Source organism: Zonotrichia leucophrys, chromosome 3, assembly GCF_028769735.1.
Source record: "Zonotrichia leucophrys gambelii isolate GWCS_2022_RI chromosome 3, RI_Zleu_2.0, whole genome shotgun sequence".
In the NCBI taxonomy this organism is placed as follows: domain Eukaryota; kingdom Metazoa; phylum Chordata; class Aves; order Passeriformes; family Passerellidae; genus Zonotrichia; species Zonotrichia leucophrys.
In genome coordinates, this window is record NC_088172.1 from 107,609,195 (window position 1) to 107,627,375 (window position 18,181).

General features: G+C 44.7%; 4 protein-coding genes across 4 annotated transcripts; all 4 read left to right on the top strand.

Moving 5' to 3' along the window:
* Window positions 1-425: 425 nt before the first annotated feature.
* On the top strand, window positions 426-1,379 carry LOC135445080 (taste receptor type 2 member 9-like). The gene has a single exon (XM_064707110.1). It carries the CDS (start codon window positions 426-428, stop codon window positions 1,377-1,379), a length of 954 nt encoding a protein of 317 aa, XP_064563180.1.
* Window positions 1,380-8,543: 7,164 nt separating this feature from the next.
* LOC135445083 (taste receptor type 2 member 40-like) lies at window positions 8,544-9,497 on the top strand. Its single transcript, XM_064707113.1, has one exon. The coding sequence runs from the start codon at window positions 8,544-8,546 to the stop codon at window positions 9,495-9,497; it is 954 nt and encodes a 317-aa protein (XP_064563183.1).
* A 3,953-nt stretch (window positions 9,498-13,450) lies between these two features.
* LOC135445082 (taste receptor type 2 member 9-like) lies at window positions 13,451-14,404 on the top strand. Its single transcript, XM_064707112.1, has one exon. It carries the CDS (start codon window positions 13,451-13,453, stop codon window positions 14,402-14,404), a length of 954 nt encoding a protein of 317 aa, XP_064563182.1.
* Window positions 14,405-17,167: 2,763 nt separating this feature from the next.
* LOC135445084 (taste receptor type 2 member 7-like) lies at window positions 17,168-18,127 on the top strand. The gene has a single exon (XM_064707114.1). The coding sequence runs from the start codon at window positions 17,168-17,170 to the stop codon at window positions 18,125-18,127; it is 960 nt and encodes a 319-aa protein (XP_064563184.1).
* Window positions 18,128-18,181: the final 54 nt, after the last annotated feature.

Here is an 18,181-nt window from a genome sequence, read left to right on the forward strand (position 1 = left end):
TGACCTTCTGAGCACAGCCAGGGCTCTGCATGATCAGCATAGGCAAAACATGGACAGAGAAACCCAGATCCTGAAGCCTGATACTGATCAAACAGGGATCAGTATCAAAATCAAAACACTCTCCACTGCAGAAAAACATCTCCGCTCTTTGTGACACCCGGCACAACCCCCCGCAAAGCAACATTCAAATAGTCAAGAGTGGCCCCGGGTAAGGGGATACCCAGCACATTTACATCCCTGCACCTGCCCTGTGCCCACAGCAGCGGCACCAAAATCCCCCCCAGCAGCAGCAGCAGCAGCAGCAGCAGCTCTATAAAGCTCCTCTTGCCATCCCTGACACTCCACCAATAGCAGCCGCTGACCTGCCTCAGGCTCTGGTGCCACAGCCCCCTTGGCCAGCACAGCTCTGATCACCAGCTCACACCATGGAAGCTTCTCCTTTCACACAGCAATCCAATGTCACTTTATACGGGCCCATGGCTTTGGCCATCACCACACTGGAGGCATTTCCTGGCATGTGGATCAATGCTCTCATCATTTGTGTGCTTTGCATTGCCTGGGTCCAAAACAAAACCCTGAACTCTAATGAGAAGATCTTGCTACTGCTGGGATTCTCCAGGTTTTGGTGTTTGTGTTTCTCGTGGATATATGTCTTTGTCTTAGAGATTTTTCCCTATTACTTTCTGGTCCACCCCATATTTCAACTACTTCAAGGTTCTTACAGCTTTTTTAATTGTTCCAACTTGTGGGTTTCTGCCTGTCTTTGTGGTTTTTATTGTATAAAAATTGCCAATTTCAGGAACAGGTTCTTCAGCTACCTGAAAGTAAAAATCGACAGGATGGTGCCATGGCTTCTGTTGGGGTCAGTGATGTTCTCCCTGATTAGTGGAATTCTTTCCCACAACACTATTGATAAAGCTGTCTGTAAAAACCTCAATTTCACCTGCCAAGGAAAAATTTGGAAAGCAACTATTAGAATGAGCGACCATTTTTCCCTTCTTCATGTTCTCACTCTTTTTTTATATATCACTTCCTTCATGGTAGTCATCTTTGCTGCTGTTTTCCTTCTCTTTTCTCTCTGGAGACACAAGTGCAAGATGCAGACAAACTCCCTGAACAGCCTCAGCATGGATGCCCACATGAGAGCCATAAAATCTGTCCTCTCCTTCTTCATAATGTACACCATCAACTTTATATTTCTGATCTTGAGTCTAGTTTATTTAATGAAGTACCAAAGTCACATGCTATTTCTTGGTTACTCAATTCAACATGTTTTTCCCGGTGTTCATTCCCTTATTCTGATTTTCACCAATCCGAAGCTGAAAAAGACACTGCTTAGGATTCTCTCTTATGCGAAGTGCAAGCTTTGCATGAGGTAGAAACTGTAACCAATGCTGAAGCTCATGCAAAATATGTTTGGAGAAAACAATTTCAATTATTGTTCATTGCAACTCCCAGGCAGAATAGATTGTAGAGAAGTTCAGCCTAGATTTTAAGAATATACAATTCAAACTCTTTAAACTGATATGAGTAGGACACAGATGAATTTATATTTGCATTTAATTAAAACAGCTCTTGGAATTACATTATTTTACGTAGCAAAGTCATTTAGACTGTATACAGTTGGTAGATGCAAAAGGACAATAATCATGCTACAAACCCAACTCAAAAATTTTGATTTTCACTGATTGAATTGACTGAATGAAACAACAGCTTTATCTCAATTTTGGTATATGTTTCCTTCTGCTGTGGCCCTGTGCACATATTATGGGCTGTATGAGTGCCTGGCAGTGGCTGATAGCTCAGTGTGAACACGCTGAGCCCTGACACTCCCCAGAGGTGGTCACTGAGCCACAAAGAGCGAGGCAGGAACGGCCCCGGGGAGCTCAGGGGCTGCAGAGCCCCCTTCCCACTCCAGCCCTGCGTGTCCTCTGTGCCCCACTGCCTGCAAGGACAGGATTGCCTGCTCTGTGGGACTGCTCTCCTGGCCTGCTCTCACCTGGAGATGAGGTTGGCTTTTCCCAATGCACTCTGGCTCCCTTACAGCCCCAGGAAGGTGGGGTTTGTGCAAGGTGCAGCGTGGAATGAAGCCACAGCTTCATCTCACAGTGACCCACAGGCAGATGTACAGGGTGCCTGGGCCAGGAGCTGCAGCTGGGGGCCTGTGGGGTCTCAACCAGGTGAGGTTAAGGCTGTCCCATGCTGGGAAAAGCCAATTCCAGGCACTCCAATGGTCCCAACACCGGACACTGCTCATCTCATCACCGACCACTGTGGCTCCTCTGTGTAAAGGGAAGTCCTGAAGGACTGCAAGCCATGGGAGGGAGCCATGCTGGAGCAGGAGAATAATGAAGGAGACAACGTTTTATGAACTGCCAACTACAGTCCCTGTCCTCCTGTGCTCCTGAGGAGAGGAGTTGCTAGATGATCTCTGAATGAGTTAAATCAAGCCTGAGAATATTGGGGGGGGTGAAGATCACATATTCTAGTTGTGTGCATGTTCTACATCATCCTACTCTGTTTCCAGTAGCCAATAAATTAAACTGATTTTCCCTGTCTCAGGTCTGTTTTGTCTGTGAGAATAATTGGGCAGTGATTCCCCTGTCTTCATCTTTCTTTCTGCTGTGTCTCTGTTTTTTGTAATATTATCACCTGTAACACTGGGTAGGGAGGGTGCAACTTGAAAGACTGCAGCCTATGGTGACCCCATATCAGAGCTGCCTGATCCTGAAGGACTGCAGTCCAAGGATGGGATTCACACTTGAGCATGGAAGAAAGTGAGGAGGAAGGAATGGAAAACTTTTTATGGACTGACTGCAGCCCTCATGCCCTGTCCCCGCACAACATTGTGGCAGAGGTTGTGGAGAAGCCAGGAATGGAAGAGTGAATTTTGATTTGTGAAGATGAAGAGGAGAAGGCAAAGGATTCTCGTTTTATGTTTGTAGCTCATTATGCTACTCTATTATCAATAGCCAATAAAATAAATTCATTTTTCTCAACTCAAGTCTGTGTTCTCCATGACAGCAGCACCTTCTATTCTCCCCTTGGCCTATTGCAGAACAAGAATAAGGGAGCAGCTAGGTGGGGGCATGGCACCCACCCAAGCTCAACAACCTCCACCACATTCTCTGAACACTAAATAATTCCTGCAAGAGCAGAGCAGAATCTGCTTTCTTCATTTCGGTCACTACCTTGGGCACAGAGGGACATTTTTTCCTGTGCCTGGTGCTAGTGGTGCATTTTCCACCCATTCTTGTCAGGGTCTGTTTGGCCTTCTGTTCTCCCAAGAGGAAAGTATCTGCCAGTAGTGTAGACCAAATATCTGGGGCCTCCCCCAGACCAGGGAGGAGCTAAAGCCCAAGATGTTTTGGACAGAGCATTCCCTGAGCAATGTCATAAAAGGGGCTGGGGGCACTGCTAAAAACAAGGCAGTGCTCCAACACTCTTGGAAGTCACAGAGAAATGAAAGAAGTGATGAGCACCTGTTCCCTTTTGCTGGGCCAGGAATGGGAGTTACAGCCTGTTCAACCCATGTGTCCAAAGAAAGCCCAACATCAACATCTCCCCTTCAGCCAGAAGAAGCAACTACAGCCCTGTTGCAAAATGAGTGCTTGAGATCGCTTCAAAAATCACTGGCAGGGGCATCAGTAAAAAACAGATTTAATAATAAGAAAGAGCATGATGAAGTTTGCTGGCAAGATTCACTCTACTACTTAACTAGATAGTTAAAGCACACCAAGGGAAAAAACCAGGAAAAACAATCCCATCAATCAAAACAGAAATGAACCAAGGACTATCTCTGTGTGTTTGTGTGTTTGTGTGTGTGTGTGTGTGTGTGTGTTTAGGGGTGTGCAACAAAATGGTAGAAAGGGCAAGGATAAAAAAGGATAACAGAGGCCTCAAAGCTTAAGAACATTCAAAGGTACTCAACTTTCTTCTTAAAATTAACAATTTAGCAAAGGAATAACACTTAACAGCATTTAACTTAGCTTTTAGCTTATATTAAAATTACTTACAGGCCTAACTTACATAAATATCTAAGATACTTCAACATCTAAGAGGAGCATTTCTCCCATATTTGGCAAAGCACATTCAAACGTGTATGCACGCAGACAGAGTCATTGCAAGGTACCTGTGAAAAATTCCCCTCAAAGGCAGTGAAATGTTTGCTTTGGATGTCTTTACATCTCATCACCAGGCCAAGAGTTGAGCCTCGAGGAGTGGGGGATCGGCCCAGGATCACGTTGTTGGTCAGGGATCCTCTGAGCGCAGCAAACTTGAGAGTTCCCAGCTATGCGAGGCCTCACTGGTCATGGCACGCTAGGAGAGCTCAAAGGGTCTCATTTTGGACCTTCATTTTTGGTTATAGAGCTGCAAGAACGTGGGCTTAAGTCATAACAATGTTTCGCCCTGGCTGCACTTCAGTTGGACACTCCTCCTTTGAAAGTGTGAGAACCAGGATGTTCTGCCATTCAGGCAAAAACAGTGATTTCTTAGGCTGTTCATAAAAATAGCCCAGGATCTTCTTAGGCAGCAGCAGTTCCTAGGAGCAGACAGTAGCTCTGATAAGCTCAAGAGGAGCTGGGCCCAGGTGCTGCTCATCAAGGCCAAGGCCTAAGGAGCATTTCTCAGCTCACAGCCTGAAAAGGTGAGGGGGAAGCACCACCTCAACCCCACTACCAAAAAAAGAGAGGCACCACCAGAGGCTACCAAAGAGACACAACACACTACTGCTTCCCTCTTTTAGTTCCATTGTTCCTTTGAGCAGAGGTTGTGCAATTCTCCAGAAAACATGGCAGGTTTCTATCGAGCTTTTCTTTTTGGAATTCCCAGTCTTCATCTCTTTGGTGTAAGGGGGATTCCTCTATAGCAGTTCCTGCTCTCCACCTGTAGAGCACAGACACAGCTGCACTCACAGGAGCCCATCTGGGGGGTCAGGGGTTGTGTCTCAGTCTGGTCAAAACCCTGATGCCACCCACACTTGAGAAACACCACAGTGTGTCCAGCATGGTGCAGCCCCAACCTACCCTCACAGGGAGCGCCTGGGCCCCAGCACTGCCTGCATCCAGACATGGACATTCCAAGTGTAAATCTTGTCTAAGAGAAGAGAGAAAGACAAGCCCTTTCCTCCTCCTGCAGAGCTCTGATTTTGTAGGCACTCAGGTTTTATGGAGCTCTCTCCACAAGACCATCCAATATCAGGAAAATTCCTTCTTTTCTTTAATACAGCAGCTCTGTCCCATCAGTGCAATGCTGTGCTGGTGGAGAGCATGGAGCAAAGTCACAGGTTTGACACAGATGCACTGGTGCACCTTGTCAGGTTTATACACTTTTTTTTTTGGTGAATTTAAAACAGTGCCAAAATTGGCTGAAAACAAGAAGGAAGGACACTCTGAATTATTTTACTTGCAAAATATCTGCATTTCCTCCCTGCTTGTAGTGAGCTGGAACAGGTAAGAAGAGATAAGGGTGCACGAGGCCAGCATGCAGGTTCTTGAGATTAGGATTTCCTGACCTCATTATCTGGATGGAGATCTCAGCCAGATTCCCTGATACCAGTTCAGTCTGCCACTCCTCAGCATCTGGGTTATCACCAGGGCACATTGGGAACATCTGCTGGGGCAAAGCTGCACTGATTGGGCTGGCCAGCAGTAACACAGCCATAACTCCATTGGAAATGGTACATAAGCAGCCTGGAGATCTGGAAAAAGCAGGCTTTATCTAAGGCAAGACATACAGGGATTCCACAACAAAAAAAATCTTATTTCCCAGGGTGTCACCTGGGATAGGGGCAATGGGAAATTTTCCTCTGTGGCAACTGTTTCTCAGAGCATTCTTCTCCAGTTGTTAAGGACATAAACATAACGTTGTGCATTAGAGTTGATACACAGCGGTAATGGAATGGGCCAGAATTTAGGCAACCATTCACCTAACTAGCTAGCTAACTAAGGCTAATCATCTGAGATTCCCCATGTCATAAAGGGAGATAGAAACAGATTCTGGAGAGGAAAGCAGCTCTGCCTGAACAAGCACAGATGGTACACATTCATTATTTGTATGACGTGACTCAGATGCCAATACAGCCGTGTGTCCATCCAGACGCACAAAAACAGGAGTCTTGTGCCATTTGAGATGCACAAGGACATCCAAAATATGCTCATGGGTGGGAGATACAAAGTGTTGGATAACCCTTCCTCTTCTCAAAATATACGGAAGGGGGTGGATTTGAACCAGAAGAAAACACCTGCGTGTCAAGCACCTGATCCGTATCTTCATGCTTGAAAGTTCAGCATTGGAGACATTGATTTTATAGCATTATTTTTCTAAGATGAAATATTCCCCACACAGAGTTGAGGCCACGTCCCAACCATGGTATTGTGTTGCAATTTAATTTACCTAATTAAAATTTTCATTTAATATCCCTGTAGAAGATCAGTCCCAGCACAGACAGTTCCTATTCACATTCCTGTTTTAATAGAATTAACTTCCACACATCTCCCGAACATAAGGGAAGAAGAAAGAAGGAAGTAAAGACAAGAAGGAAGGGAAGGAAGGTGTTATGGTTTTGGGCCTGGCACAGAGCTAGTGTTCTTTATGAGAATACTTTCTCTCTGGTGTCTGCTGTGAGATGTGACCAGGAATAAGCAAAGCAGGCTCTAGCTTAAACATAAAGAAAACTTTATTACTTAAACTACAAGAAAAAAAGGAAAAAAAAACTATAAGGGAAAAAATTGAAAACTTTACAAAAAACACTTTCTTCTTCTTCACTACTAAAAATTTCTCGATTTGATACATTCTCTCAAATTACTAACTGCTCAGTCTGGCACTACTCTTTAAAATATTCAAATTTTAGTTTATGAAGAGAAGAGGAGGTTTTTTTTGCACTATAGGCTTCTCTTGGAAACACGCTGAAATTTTGTGTGCTTCTATGTCACTCGGCACTGCTTGGAAAGTCTTTTTGCTGCTTGTGATATTTTCTTTTTATGCTTAGTGGTCTCACTACTGTGCATGGACTAGAGTTGCTTTTAGGGTTGTTTTTTAAGGATGCTTTGTTTCACTCTAAAAAAGCACAGTTTCTGCTTTGGGACATCTGTCTCTCTTATTTTTTTCTAACTCTTTGGGACTGAGGGGTTTCTACAATGAACTTTCTTGGTTCTGAGGCACTGCCTCTTCTTAAGTGCAGTCTCTGTGTCACAGGAATAAAACTGAGTCTATGGCTACACAAGAAAAGTTTAGCTAAAAGGCTACTCTAATCATCTCTCTCTCGACTCAGCTAGTCTTCTCTACTTCTTTCAGGCCTACTCTAATCATCTCTCTCTCGACTCAGCTAGTCTTCTCTACTTCTTTCAGGCTAGGTCTTTGTTATCTCATCTCTTATCTCTCTTCTTATTCAGCTCTGAGGAGGATCAGCATTTTTGCGAGGTCTCAGTCATGAAAGAAAGGGGTTAAAAATTTCAGTCTCTGCTTGTCTCAGAGCTCTGGCACTCTCACACTCGCTGCTGCTTTGGCTGGGCACTTCTTCGCTGCACTTCTCTCTCTTTCTTTCTCTTCTTGGGCCGGCTGCTATCACATTCGTCGTCGCCGACTCTCTCTCTCTCTTTCTTGGGGGATGATGGCTGCCCGATGTCTCTTGGGGCTCTTCTACTCTTCCATCTTCAAGGGCCTCCTCACCCCCCATCTCTGTCCAGGCCCAGGCCTACCACATGGCTGCTCCTCCCCCGCCTGGCTGCTGCTGCTGGACGGGGGAGGGCGATCTGACTTCTTTCTCTCGAAGTCTCAAGAGAGCTTTTCAGGGCCGAAGCTCTGCTTTTAACTCTTTTGTGTGTTCTCAGAGGTGTGTCTAAACTCTAATGGCTACACCACGTGCTAATATTAAAATTTGAGCACTCATTGGTTTGATTACAGCATCTCAGAATTTTCACTTCTTCTTGGTCAAACCACCACAGAAGGGAAGGAAGGGAAGGAAATTCCCTATCCTATACTATGTTTTTCTTCTATCAGCAAAACCATAGAGGAAACACACATGAAAGCATAAGGCAGACAACAGGAACATTAGGAAATTAAATTCCCTCAAGAATGCTCTGCCAACCATCAGTATCAAAAAACAACAAAATAAAGAATAGTTTTGAATGAACACATTCAAAAATGAATTCTTTATTGGAGGTTATTAAGGGACAGAAAAACCCAGATCCTGAAGCCTGACACTGATCAAACAGAGACCAGTATCAAAATCAAAACACTCTCCACCGCAGAAAAACATCTCCGCTCTTTGTGACACGCAGCACCCCTGAACCAACATTCAAATAGTCAAGAGTGACACTGGCCCCGAGTAAGGGGATACCCAGCTCATTTACATCCCTGCACCTGCCCTGTGCCCACAGCAGCGGCACCAAAATCCCCCCCAGCAGCAGCAGCAGCAGCAGCAGCTCTATAAAGCTCCTCTTGCCATCCCTGACACTCCACCAAGAGCAGACACTGACCTGCCTCAGGCTCTGCTGCCACAGCCCCCTTGGCCAGCACAGCTCTGATCACCAGCTCACACCATGGAGGTTTCTCCCTTTCCACAGCAATCCAATGTCACTTCATATGGGCCCATGGCTTTGGCCATCACCACACTGGAGGCATTTCCTGGCATGTGGATCAATGCTTTCATCGTTTGTGTGCTTTGCGTTGCCTGGGTCAAAAACAAAACCCTGAACTCTAATGAGAAGATCTTGCTACTGCTGGGATTCTCCAGGTTTTGGTGTTTGTGTTTCTCGTGGATATATGTCTTTGTCTTAGAGATTTTTCCCTATTACTTTCTGGTCCACCCCATATTTCAACTACTTCAAGGTTCTTACAGCTTTTTTAATTGTTCCAACTTGTGGGTTTCTGCCTGTCTTTGTGGTTTTTATTGTATAAAAATTGCCAATTTCAGGAACAGGTTCTTCAGCTACCTGAAAGTAAAAATCGACAGGATGGTGCCATGGCTTCTGTTGGGGTCAGTGATGTTCTCCCTGATTATTGGAATTTTTGTCTACAACACTATTGATAAAGCTGTCTGTAAAAACCTCAATTTTACCAGCCCAGAAAGACTTTGGAAAGCAACTACTAGAAGAGAGCAACATTTATTCCCTCTTTATTTTCTCATTGGTTTTTTATATACCACTTTATTCATGGTAGTCATTTTTTCTGCTGTTTTCCTTCTCTTTTCTCTCTGGAGACACAAGTGCAAGATGCAGACAAACTCCCTGAACAGCCTCAGCATGGATGCCCACATCAAAGCCATGAAATCTATTCTCTCCTTCTTCATAATGTACACCATCAACTTTACGTTTGTGATCTTGAGTCTAGTTTATTCAATGGCCTACCAAAGTCATGTGCTATTTCTTGCTTATTTAATTCAATATGCTTATCCAGGTGTTCATTCCCTTATTCTCATTCTCAGCAATCCCAAGCTGGAAAAGACACTGATTAGGATTCTCTCTTGTGTGAAGTGCAAGCTTTGTATGAGGTAGAAACTGTAACAAATGCTGGAGTTCATGCAAAATATCTTTAGAGAAAACAATTTCAATTATTGTTCATTGCAACTCTCCAGGCAGAATAGATTGTAGATAAGTTCAGACTAGATGTTAAAAAAACACATTTCAAACTCTTTAAACTAATATGAGTAGGAGATAAATGAATTTATATTTGCATTTCATTAAAACAGCTCTTGAATTACATCAGTAGCAAAGTCATTTAGACCATGTACAGTCGGTGGAAGCAAAAGGACAATAATCATGCTACAAACCCACCTCAAAAATTTTGATTTTCACTGATTGAATTGACTGAATAAAGCAACAGCTTTATCTCAATTTTGGTATATGTTTCCTTCTGCTGTGGCCCTGTGCACATATTATGGGCTGTATGAGTGCCTGGCAGTGGCTGATAGCTCAGTGTGAACACGCTGAGCCCTGACACTCCCCAGAGGTGGTCACTGAGCCACAAAGAGCGAGGCAGGAACGGCCCCGGGCAGCTCAGGGGCTGCAGAGCCCCCTTCCCACTCCAGCCCTGCGTGTCCTCTGTGCCCCACTGCCTGCAAGGACAGGATTGCCTGCTCTGTGGGACTGCTCTCCTGGCCTGCTCTCACCTGGAGATGAGGTTGGCTTTTCCCAGTGCACTCTGGCTCCCTTACAGCCCCAGGAAGGTGGGGTTTGTGCAAGGTGCAGCGTGGAATGAAGCCACAGCTTCATCTCACAGTGACCCACAGGCAGATGTACAGGGTGCCTGGGCCAGGAGCTGCAGCTGGGGGCCTGTGGGGTCTCAACCAGGTGAGGTTAAGGCTGTCCCATGCTGGGAAAAGCCAATTCCAGGCACTCCAATGGTCCCAACACCGGACACTGCTCATCTCATCACCGACCACTGTGGCTCCTCTGTGTAAAGGGAAGTCCTGAAGGACTGCAAGCCATGGGAGGGAGCCATGCTGGAGCAGGAGAATAATGAAGGAGACAACGTTTTATGAACTGCCAACTACATTCCCTGTCCTCCTGTGCTCCTGAGGAGAGGAGTTGCAAGAGAATCTCTGAATGAGTTAAATCAAGCCTAAGATTACTGGGGGGTGAAGATCAAATATTCTAGTTGTGTGCATGTTCTACATCATCCTACTCTGTTTCCAATAGGCAATAAATTAAACTGATTTTCCCTGTCTCAAGTCTGTTTTGTCTGGGAGAATAATTGGGCAGTGATTCCCCTGTCTTCACCTTGACTCATGAGCAGGTAGTCCATCTTATTTGCCAGCCCTGTCCTATTCCAGAGTGAGAGTCAAGGAGTGACTGAGTGGGGCTCTGAGAGCTGCACGAGGACAACTCCCCCAAGAGAGTGAAATGTGAAATAGTTCCAGTGGGGAAGAACACATTCAGTGCAGACAGCTCAGGGAGCAGCTGCAATGGGAGGGAGCTGCAGGCTGTGGGGAATTGCTGGGAGTCCCAAGCATGGTGCCAGGCCTTGCACAGCAAAGGGCACAGGGACCTGTGGCACAAACCATCTGACTGGACACTCAGGACACTCCAGTGTCCTGGTTTAGGGCAAATTTGTTAAGGAATCTGCAAAGGAGGGCCCCTCCAGAAAGCAAAACCCCCACGGCCCCTCCCCGCAACTGGTTCGGGAAAAAATTCCTTGGAGAGAAGTGGAAAGAACCTGTTTATTTGACTGGCCCAGCACCCCCCAGCACACAAAATGAACAATACCAGATGACACCGCTCTGAGAAAGATGACAAAATCAGAAAGTCTCTTTCGGGGGTGGTTGCTCTGTTCTCAGTCCCTCCGGCGCTGGGCCAGCTGCTGCAGCCGAACGGTGTTCCCGGGTCCCAGTCCGGAGCAGGTTCGAGATGGTCTCAGAAACAGGAGAGGAGAAACAGTCAAGAAAGGAATGTGGACTGTTTAGCTAGAGCTAGCTAATAAGCAGAGGCCAAAGCAGAGCAGAAGCAAGAGCAGAAGAGGGAGCAAGCAAAGCAGCAAGCTGAAGCAAGAAGTGAAAAACAGCCCTATGTACTGCTCGTCTCTGTGTTCCTGATAAGAGAAACCCAAACAAAACTTCCACTCTTCAGAGCCAGTCTTAAAGGCACAGAACAGATGAATGGGGATACAAGCATCATAATGTCACCCCAGGACACCCAGTCATCATGTGCACAGACAGGAAGGACACAAAATCCCAGGGATCCAATTGTTTGGCTTACCTCCTCAGAGGCACCCAGCTTGAGCTGCTTCTGTGCTACTGTGCCATGACTAAAGTGCTTGAAAAATCCAGAGGCCTGAGACTCCACTATGGGAAAGCCAGTGCCAAGCTGGTGAGGAAACCTGGTCTGGCGGTGAGCGTGGTGTGTGCAGGGAGTGGAGAGGGGCAGCTGCCCACGGTGAAGGGGCTTTGGTGCCTGCAGTGACAGTCTCTGGTGCTGGGGCGTGACTGCCAGAGGCCTTCTGGGTGGTGAGACAGGAAAGTTCCCTTCACACCAGCATGAACAGAGCAGAACCTGAACTGGTCATTTCTTTTACCAGCTCACGCTTGGAGGGTCATTTTACCTCACACCCAGTGCCAGGTGTGCATTGCTCATCTCACCTGCAAAAAAACTTCCTCCCTGCTTCTGAACTGAGAGATGCGAACATTTAGGCCAGAGCAACCTCTCAACCACTGGTTCTAGCAGGCTGCCTCACCAGACTACCCAACTCGCCTTAGAGAGCAACTGCCCAGAAACAAGTAAACAAATAATTAAAGCCACTTGATAACATGCTAATCCACCTTCTGGAGCTAGGAAGCATTTGGATTTGAATTTATATTTCCATAACAAGTTCCTCTCATCTGCCCTGATGAGATTTCACTTTCCTTTCAGGATTCTGAAACAATTATGGCCTTCTGCACATTGAAGTCCAGTTATGGATGGAATAGATTTTCTCAGAAGAAACCGAAAAACTAATAGCCTAACCAGTTAGCTAATGAAGGATAATCATCTTCCATTTCCTATAATAAAGAATTATCTGTGGAGGGAAGATTTTCAGCCTAAACGAAACTCAAATGGAAGCAATATAGTCTGTGTGTCATGTCTCTCAGATCTTAATACAGCTGTGTGTCCCTCCATATGCATAAATTCAGCAGTCAGATGCATTTTGAGGTGCACAAGGACATCCAAAAAACGGCCATAAGCTGGTAGATACAATGCCCCGCAGCATCCTTCCCATTCTTCAGTGGTGCCAGAGGGCATGGATTTGAACAAAAAGCAGACTCCTGTCTTTCAAGCACCTGATCCATATTTTCTTGATCTGAAAACTGAGCACTGGAGATTCTGATTTATATACACCTCTACTTTTTTTAAGGTACCATATTCCTCACGCTGAGCTGATTCCAAGCCACAGTCACAGTGTGATCCTGCTATTGTAATATTTTATCCTGGTTCTGACCAGGACAGGGTTAATTTTTGCCAGGGTAATTTTTTTGGTTAATTTTTTATCATCTCCAGGTAGATGATACAGATGTTCAGGAGAGGGTCCAGTTCATATGATACAGCAGTAAGGACATGGCAGGGCCAGGACTCAGGGGTTACTCTATGCCATCTCAATGACAAGGGGCAAAAGAAAAGCTTTGTCTTTCACATCAAACAGGGATCAGTCTCAAAATCACAATACTCTCCACCGCAGAAAAACATCTCCGCTCTTTGTGTCACCCAGCACAGCCCCCCGCCAAACCAACATTCAAATAGTCAAGAGTGACACTGGCCCCGGGTAAGGGGATACCCAGCACATTTACATCCCTGCACCTGCCCTGTGCCCACAGCAGCGGCACCAAAATCCCCCCCAGCAGAAGCAGCAGCAGCAGCAGCAGCTCTATAAAGCTCCTCTTGCCATCCCTGACACTCCACCAAGAGCAGACACTGACCTGCCTCAGGCTCTGCTGCCACAGCCCCCTTGGCCAGCACAGCTCTGCTCCCCAGCTCACACCATGGAAGCTTGTCACCCTTCATGGAAACCCAAGGTCACTTCATATGGGGCCATGGCTTTGGCCATCATCACCCTGGAGGCATTTCCTGGCATGTGGATCAATGCTTTCATCGTTTGTGTGCTTTGCATTGCCTGGGTCCAAAAGAAAACCCTGAACTCTAATGAGAAGATCTTGCTGCTGCTGGGATTCTCCAGGTTTTGGTATTTGTGCTTCTCATGGGTATATTGCTCCCTTTCAGTAACTTATCCCAACTACCTTTTTGTTCAACCCACATTTCAACTAATTGTACTTTTTCAGACCTTTTCTAATTGTTCCAGCTTGTGGGTTTCTGCCTGTCTTTGTGTTTTTTATTGTATAAAAATTGCCAATTTCAGGAACAGCTTCTTCATCTACCTGAAAGTAAAAACAGACAGGATTGTGCCTTGGCTTTTGTTGGCATCATTGCTGTCAGCCTTGGCTATCGGCATCATTGCCTATGACATCGCTGTTACAGAGCTCAGTATCAACCACAATTCCACTGGGCAAGGAAATTTTTCAAAAGTTAGTGGCAAAATGGGTGAAATTTTTTTCCAGATATATTTTATCTATGGCTTTGGATTTGTCATATCTTTCACAGTAGTCATGTCTTCTACCCTTCTCCTTCTCTTTTCTCTGTGGAGACACAAATGCAAGATGCAGAAAAACTCCATGAACAGCCTCAGCATGGATGCCCACATCAAAGCCATGAAATCTATTCTCTCCTTTTTTATAATGTATAGTATTAACTTTATATTTTTGATTCTGTCACTAATTCCTTCAACAAAGGAAGAAAAATATGTGGCACTTCTTAGTTTAATATTTCTGTACGCTTTTCCAGGTGTTCATTCCCTTATTGTGATTTTCAGCAATCCCAAACTGGAAAAGATGCTGATACGGATTATATCCTGTGTCAAGTGCAAGGATTGCATGAAGTAGGAAGTGTAATAAAAGCTTGAGCCCACATAAAATCTTGATATTTCATTATAAGACACAAGTCAATTTATCTCTAGGGCAACTCTCTGGGCAGTGTAGATGATACAGATGTTCTTTCTTTAGCACTGAAGTTAAGAATAAATATTTCAAATTCTTTGAACCAAATGAGTATGAATTAGATTATTGCTAGTACTTCATTTTGGTAATTCTTTGAGTTCAATTCTTGTCAATAACAAATTCATTTAGATCTGGTATGTGGGCTGGTTACAAAGGGGCAATAGGTGTACTGCAAATCATCCTCAAGTGCTTTGGCAATTGCTGATTGAAAAATTACTGTACTCAGCATCAGGTTTATTTGTGTTTGGGTTTATATTTCTTTCTGCTGTATCTCTGTTTTTTGCAATATTATCACTTGTAACACTGGGTGGGGTGGCTCTATCTTGAAGAACTTGCAGTCTGAGGAGCACCCATATTGGAGACATCTGATCCTGAAGGACTGCAGACCTCAGATGGGATCCACACTCTAGCAGGGAAGACAGAGTGAAGAGGAAGGGGTGGAAGAGAAAACTTTTTATGGACTGACTGCAACCCCTTTTCAATGTCACCCTGCACCACGTCAGGGAGGAGGTGGAGAAGCTGGGAATGAAAGAGTGAATTTTGAGCTGTGATGAAGAAGGGTGGAAGGACAGTTCTCTAGTTTTGTGCTTGTTCCTCACCATCCTACTCTATATTCAAACAGCAATAAATTATATTAATATTTTGAAATTTGAGTCTGTTTTCTCCATGACAGTATATCCTGGGGTGACGTTATGATGCTTGTATCCCCATTCATATGTTCTGTGCCTTTAAGACTTCTCTGAAGAGTGAAAGTTTTGTTTGGGTTTCTCTTATCAGGGACATAGAGACGGGCAGTAAATAGGGCTGTTTTCGCTTTTTGATTTCTGCTTTGCTCGCTCTCTCTTTGCTCTCACTTTTACTTGCTTTTGCTTCTGCTTATTAGCTACTTCTAGCTAAACAGTCCAAATTCCTTCCTGGACTGTTTCTCTTCTCCTTTTTCTTCAACCATCTCGAACCTGCTCCGGACTGGGACCTGGGAACACTGAGGGTTTGCACCCTTAGGTGCAAATCAGATTTTGGTGCCGCTGCTGTGGGCACAGGGCAGGTGCAGGGATGTAAATGAGGGTTTGCACACCGTTTCGCCTGCAGCAGCTGCCCCAGCACCAGAGGGACTAACAGAGCAACCACCCCCGAAAGAGACTTTCTGATTTTGTCATCTTTTTCAGAGCGGTGTCATCTGGTATTGTTCATTTTGTATGCTGGGGGGTGCTGTGCCTGTTCAATAAACAGGTTATTTCCACTTCTCTCTGAGGAATTCTTCCCGAACTGGTTGGGGGGAGGGGCCGTGTGGGCTTGCTTTCTGGAGGGGCCCTCCTTTGGAGATTCTCTACCAAATTTGCCCTAAACCAGGACACAGTAACTGATGGGTGATCTCCCCATCTTTATCTCAACCCATGAGCTTTTCCATATTCTATTTTCCCTCTTGACCTGTTGCAGAGCAAGAGTGAAGAAGAGGCTGGGTGGAGGGTCTGGCAGGTGTCCAAGTTTAACAATCCACAGCAGGTCATGTAAAATGAAATAATTCCAACATCAACAGAACAGAATCTAACTGTTAATTTCTTTCACCAGCTCTGGCTCAGAGGGACAATTTACTCCATACTCCGTGCCTGGTGTGTATTTTTCATATTATCACCTTCAAAAAGATTTGCTCCTATTCATGAAATGAGAGAAACTACGTTTTAAACCACAATAACATCTTAATCACACAATATTTCCTTTTCCCAAGACCTCACAGTCTCTACAGAGGGTGGCAGGTACAAAGTCTTGGTTAATCTCTCCCCTTCTCCAATGACACTGGAGGGGATGGCTTTGAACTAAAAGCAGACCCTGGGTTTTAAAGACCAAATCCACACATTCCATGCATTGAAAATCTGGTATTTGAGACTCTGATTTTATATTATTTAGTTTTCAAAAGGCCAGATTCCCCATGCAGAGCTGAGCCCAAAATTCAGCCATGTGTGGTCCTGCACAGTCCCAGCACAGACAGTTCAACTATATACAGGTTGTAATAGAAATAACTTCTATTCACAAAGATATGGAGAAGAGAAGAAAGAAGCAAGCAAACAAACAAGGAAAAAAACCCCAACAACCACACAGAGTGTTTTCAATTAATTCACAAAAAGAGAAGGAAACTCACATCAAAGCCTTAAGCAGAGAACAGGCATTATCAGGAAATCAAAAATTCCCTCAAAGCATATATTCTGCCCATCAAAATGTAAAAAAAAAAAAACCAAATAAATAACATTTTAAAATTAATGCAATCAAAAATAAAATTGGACATAGTAGGTGACAAAGGAATAGAAGAACTCAGATCCTCAAGCCTGACACTGATCAAACAGGGATCAGTCCCAAAATCAAAACACTGCAGAAAAACACCTCTGCTGTTTGTGTCACCCAGCACAGCCCCCCCAAACCGACATTCAAATAGTCAAGAGTGGCCCCGGGTAAGGGGATACCCAGCACATTTACATCCCTGCACCTGCCCTGTGCCCACAGCAGCGGCACCAAAATCAGCAGCAGCAGCAGCAGCAGCTCTATAAAGCTCCTCTTGCCATCCCTGACACTCCACCAAGAGCAGACACTGACCTGCCTCAGGCTCTGCTGCCACAGCCCCCTTGGCCAGCACAGCTCTGCTCCCCAGCTCGCACCATGGAAGCTTGTCACCCGCGACAGCAATCCAATGTCACTGCATATGGGGTCTTAACTGTGGCCATCATCACTCTGGAGGCATTTTCTGGGATGTGTATCAATGCTTTCATCGTTTGTGTGCTTTGCATTGCCTGGGTCAAAAAGAAAAATTTGAACTCTAATGAGAAGATCTTGCTGCTGCTGGCATGCTCCAGGTTTTGGTATTTGTGCATTGCCTGGATATATAAATTTCTTTCCTTTATTTATCCCAATTACCTTTATGTTCAAACCATACTTCAACTAGCTGTATTTTTTGAAGCCTTTTTTAATCATTGCAACTTGTGGTTTTCAGCCTCTCTTTGTGGTTTTTATTGTATAAAAATTGTCACTTTCAGGAACAGGTTCTTCATCTACCTGAAAGTAAAAATTGACAGGATGGTGCCCTGGCTTTTGTTGGGATCAGGGATTTTAGCTTTGGCTGTCGGCATCGTTGCCTATGATGTCGCTGATAAACCGCACTGCAACAGCAATTCCACAGGACAAGGAAATTTTGGGACAGCAAATATCAAAATGGATAAACATTTTTTCCCTTCTTTTTTTCTCGCTGGCTTTGAATATGCTGCTTCATTCATGGCAGTCATCTTTTCTGCTGTTTTCCTTCTCTTTTCTCTCTGGAGACACAAGCGCACGATGCAGACCAACTCCATGAAGGACCTCAGCAGGGATGCCCACATCAGAGCCATGAAATCTATTTTCTCCTTCTTAGTGGTGTACAGCATCAACTTTGTATGTTTGGTCTTAAATATGGTTTATGTCACAAAGAAGTTAAATCATATGACATTTCTCATTTTAGTATTTCAGTACATTTTTCCAGGTCTTCACTCCCTTATTCTGGTTTTCAGCAACCCCAAATTAGAAAAGGCACTGGTAAAAATTCTTCCCTTAGAAAGAAGTGTAAAACGCAAGGTTTGCAAGAATTAGGAATAAATATCTGTAATAATAAAATCTGTAGTAATAAAATCTGGAGCTCATGCA

Excerpts from the sequence above, each read along its gene's own strand:
- LOC135445082 (XM_064707112.1), top strand. The coding sequence starts at position 13,451 with ATGGAAGCTTGTCACCCTTCATGGAAACCCAAGGTCACTTCATATGGG.
- LOC135445083 (XM_064707113.1), top strand. The coding sequence starts at position 8,544 with ATGGAGGTTTCTCCCTTTCCACAGCAATCCAATGTCACTTCATATGGG.
- LOC135445084 (XM_064707114.1), top strand. The coding sequence starts at position 17,168 with ATGGAAGCTTGTCACCCGCGACAGCAATCCAATGTCACTGCATATGGG.
- LOC135445080 (XM_064707110.1), top strand. The coding sequence starts at position 426 with ATGGAAGCTTCTCCTTTCACACAGCAATCCAATGTCACTTTATACGGG.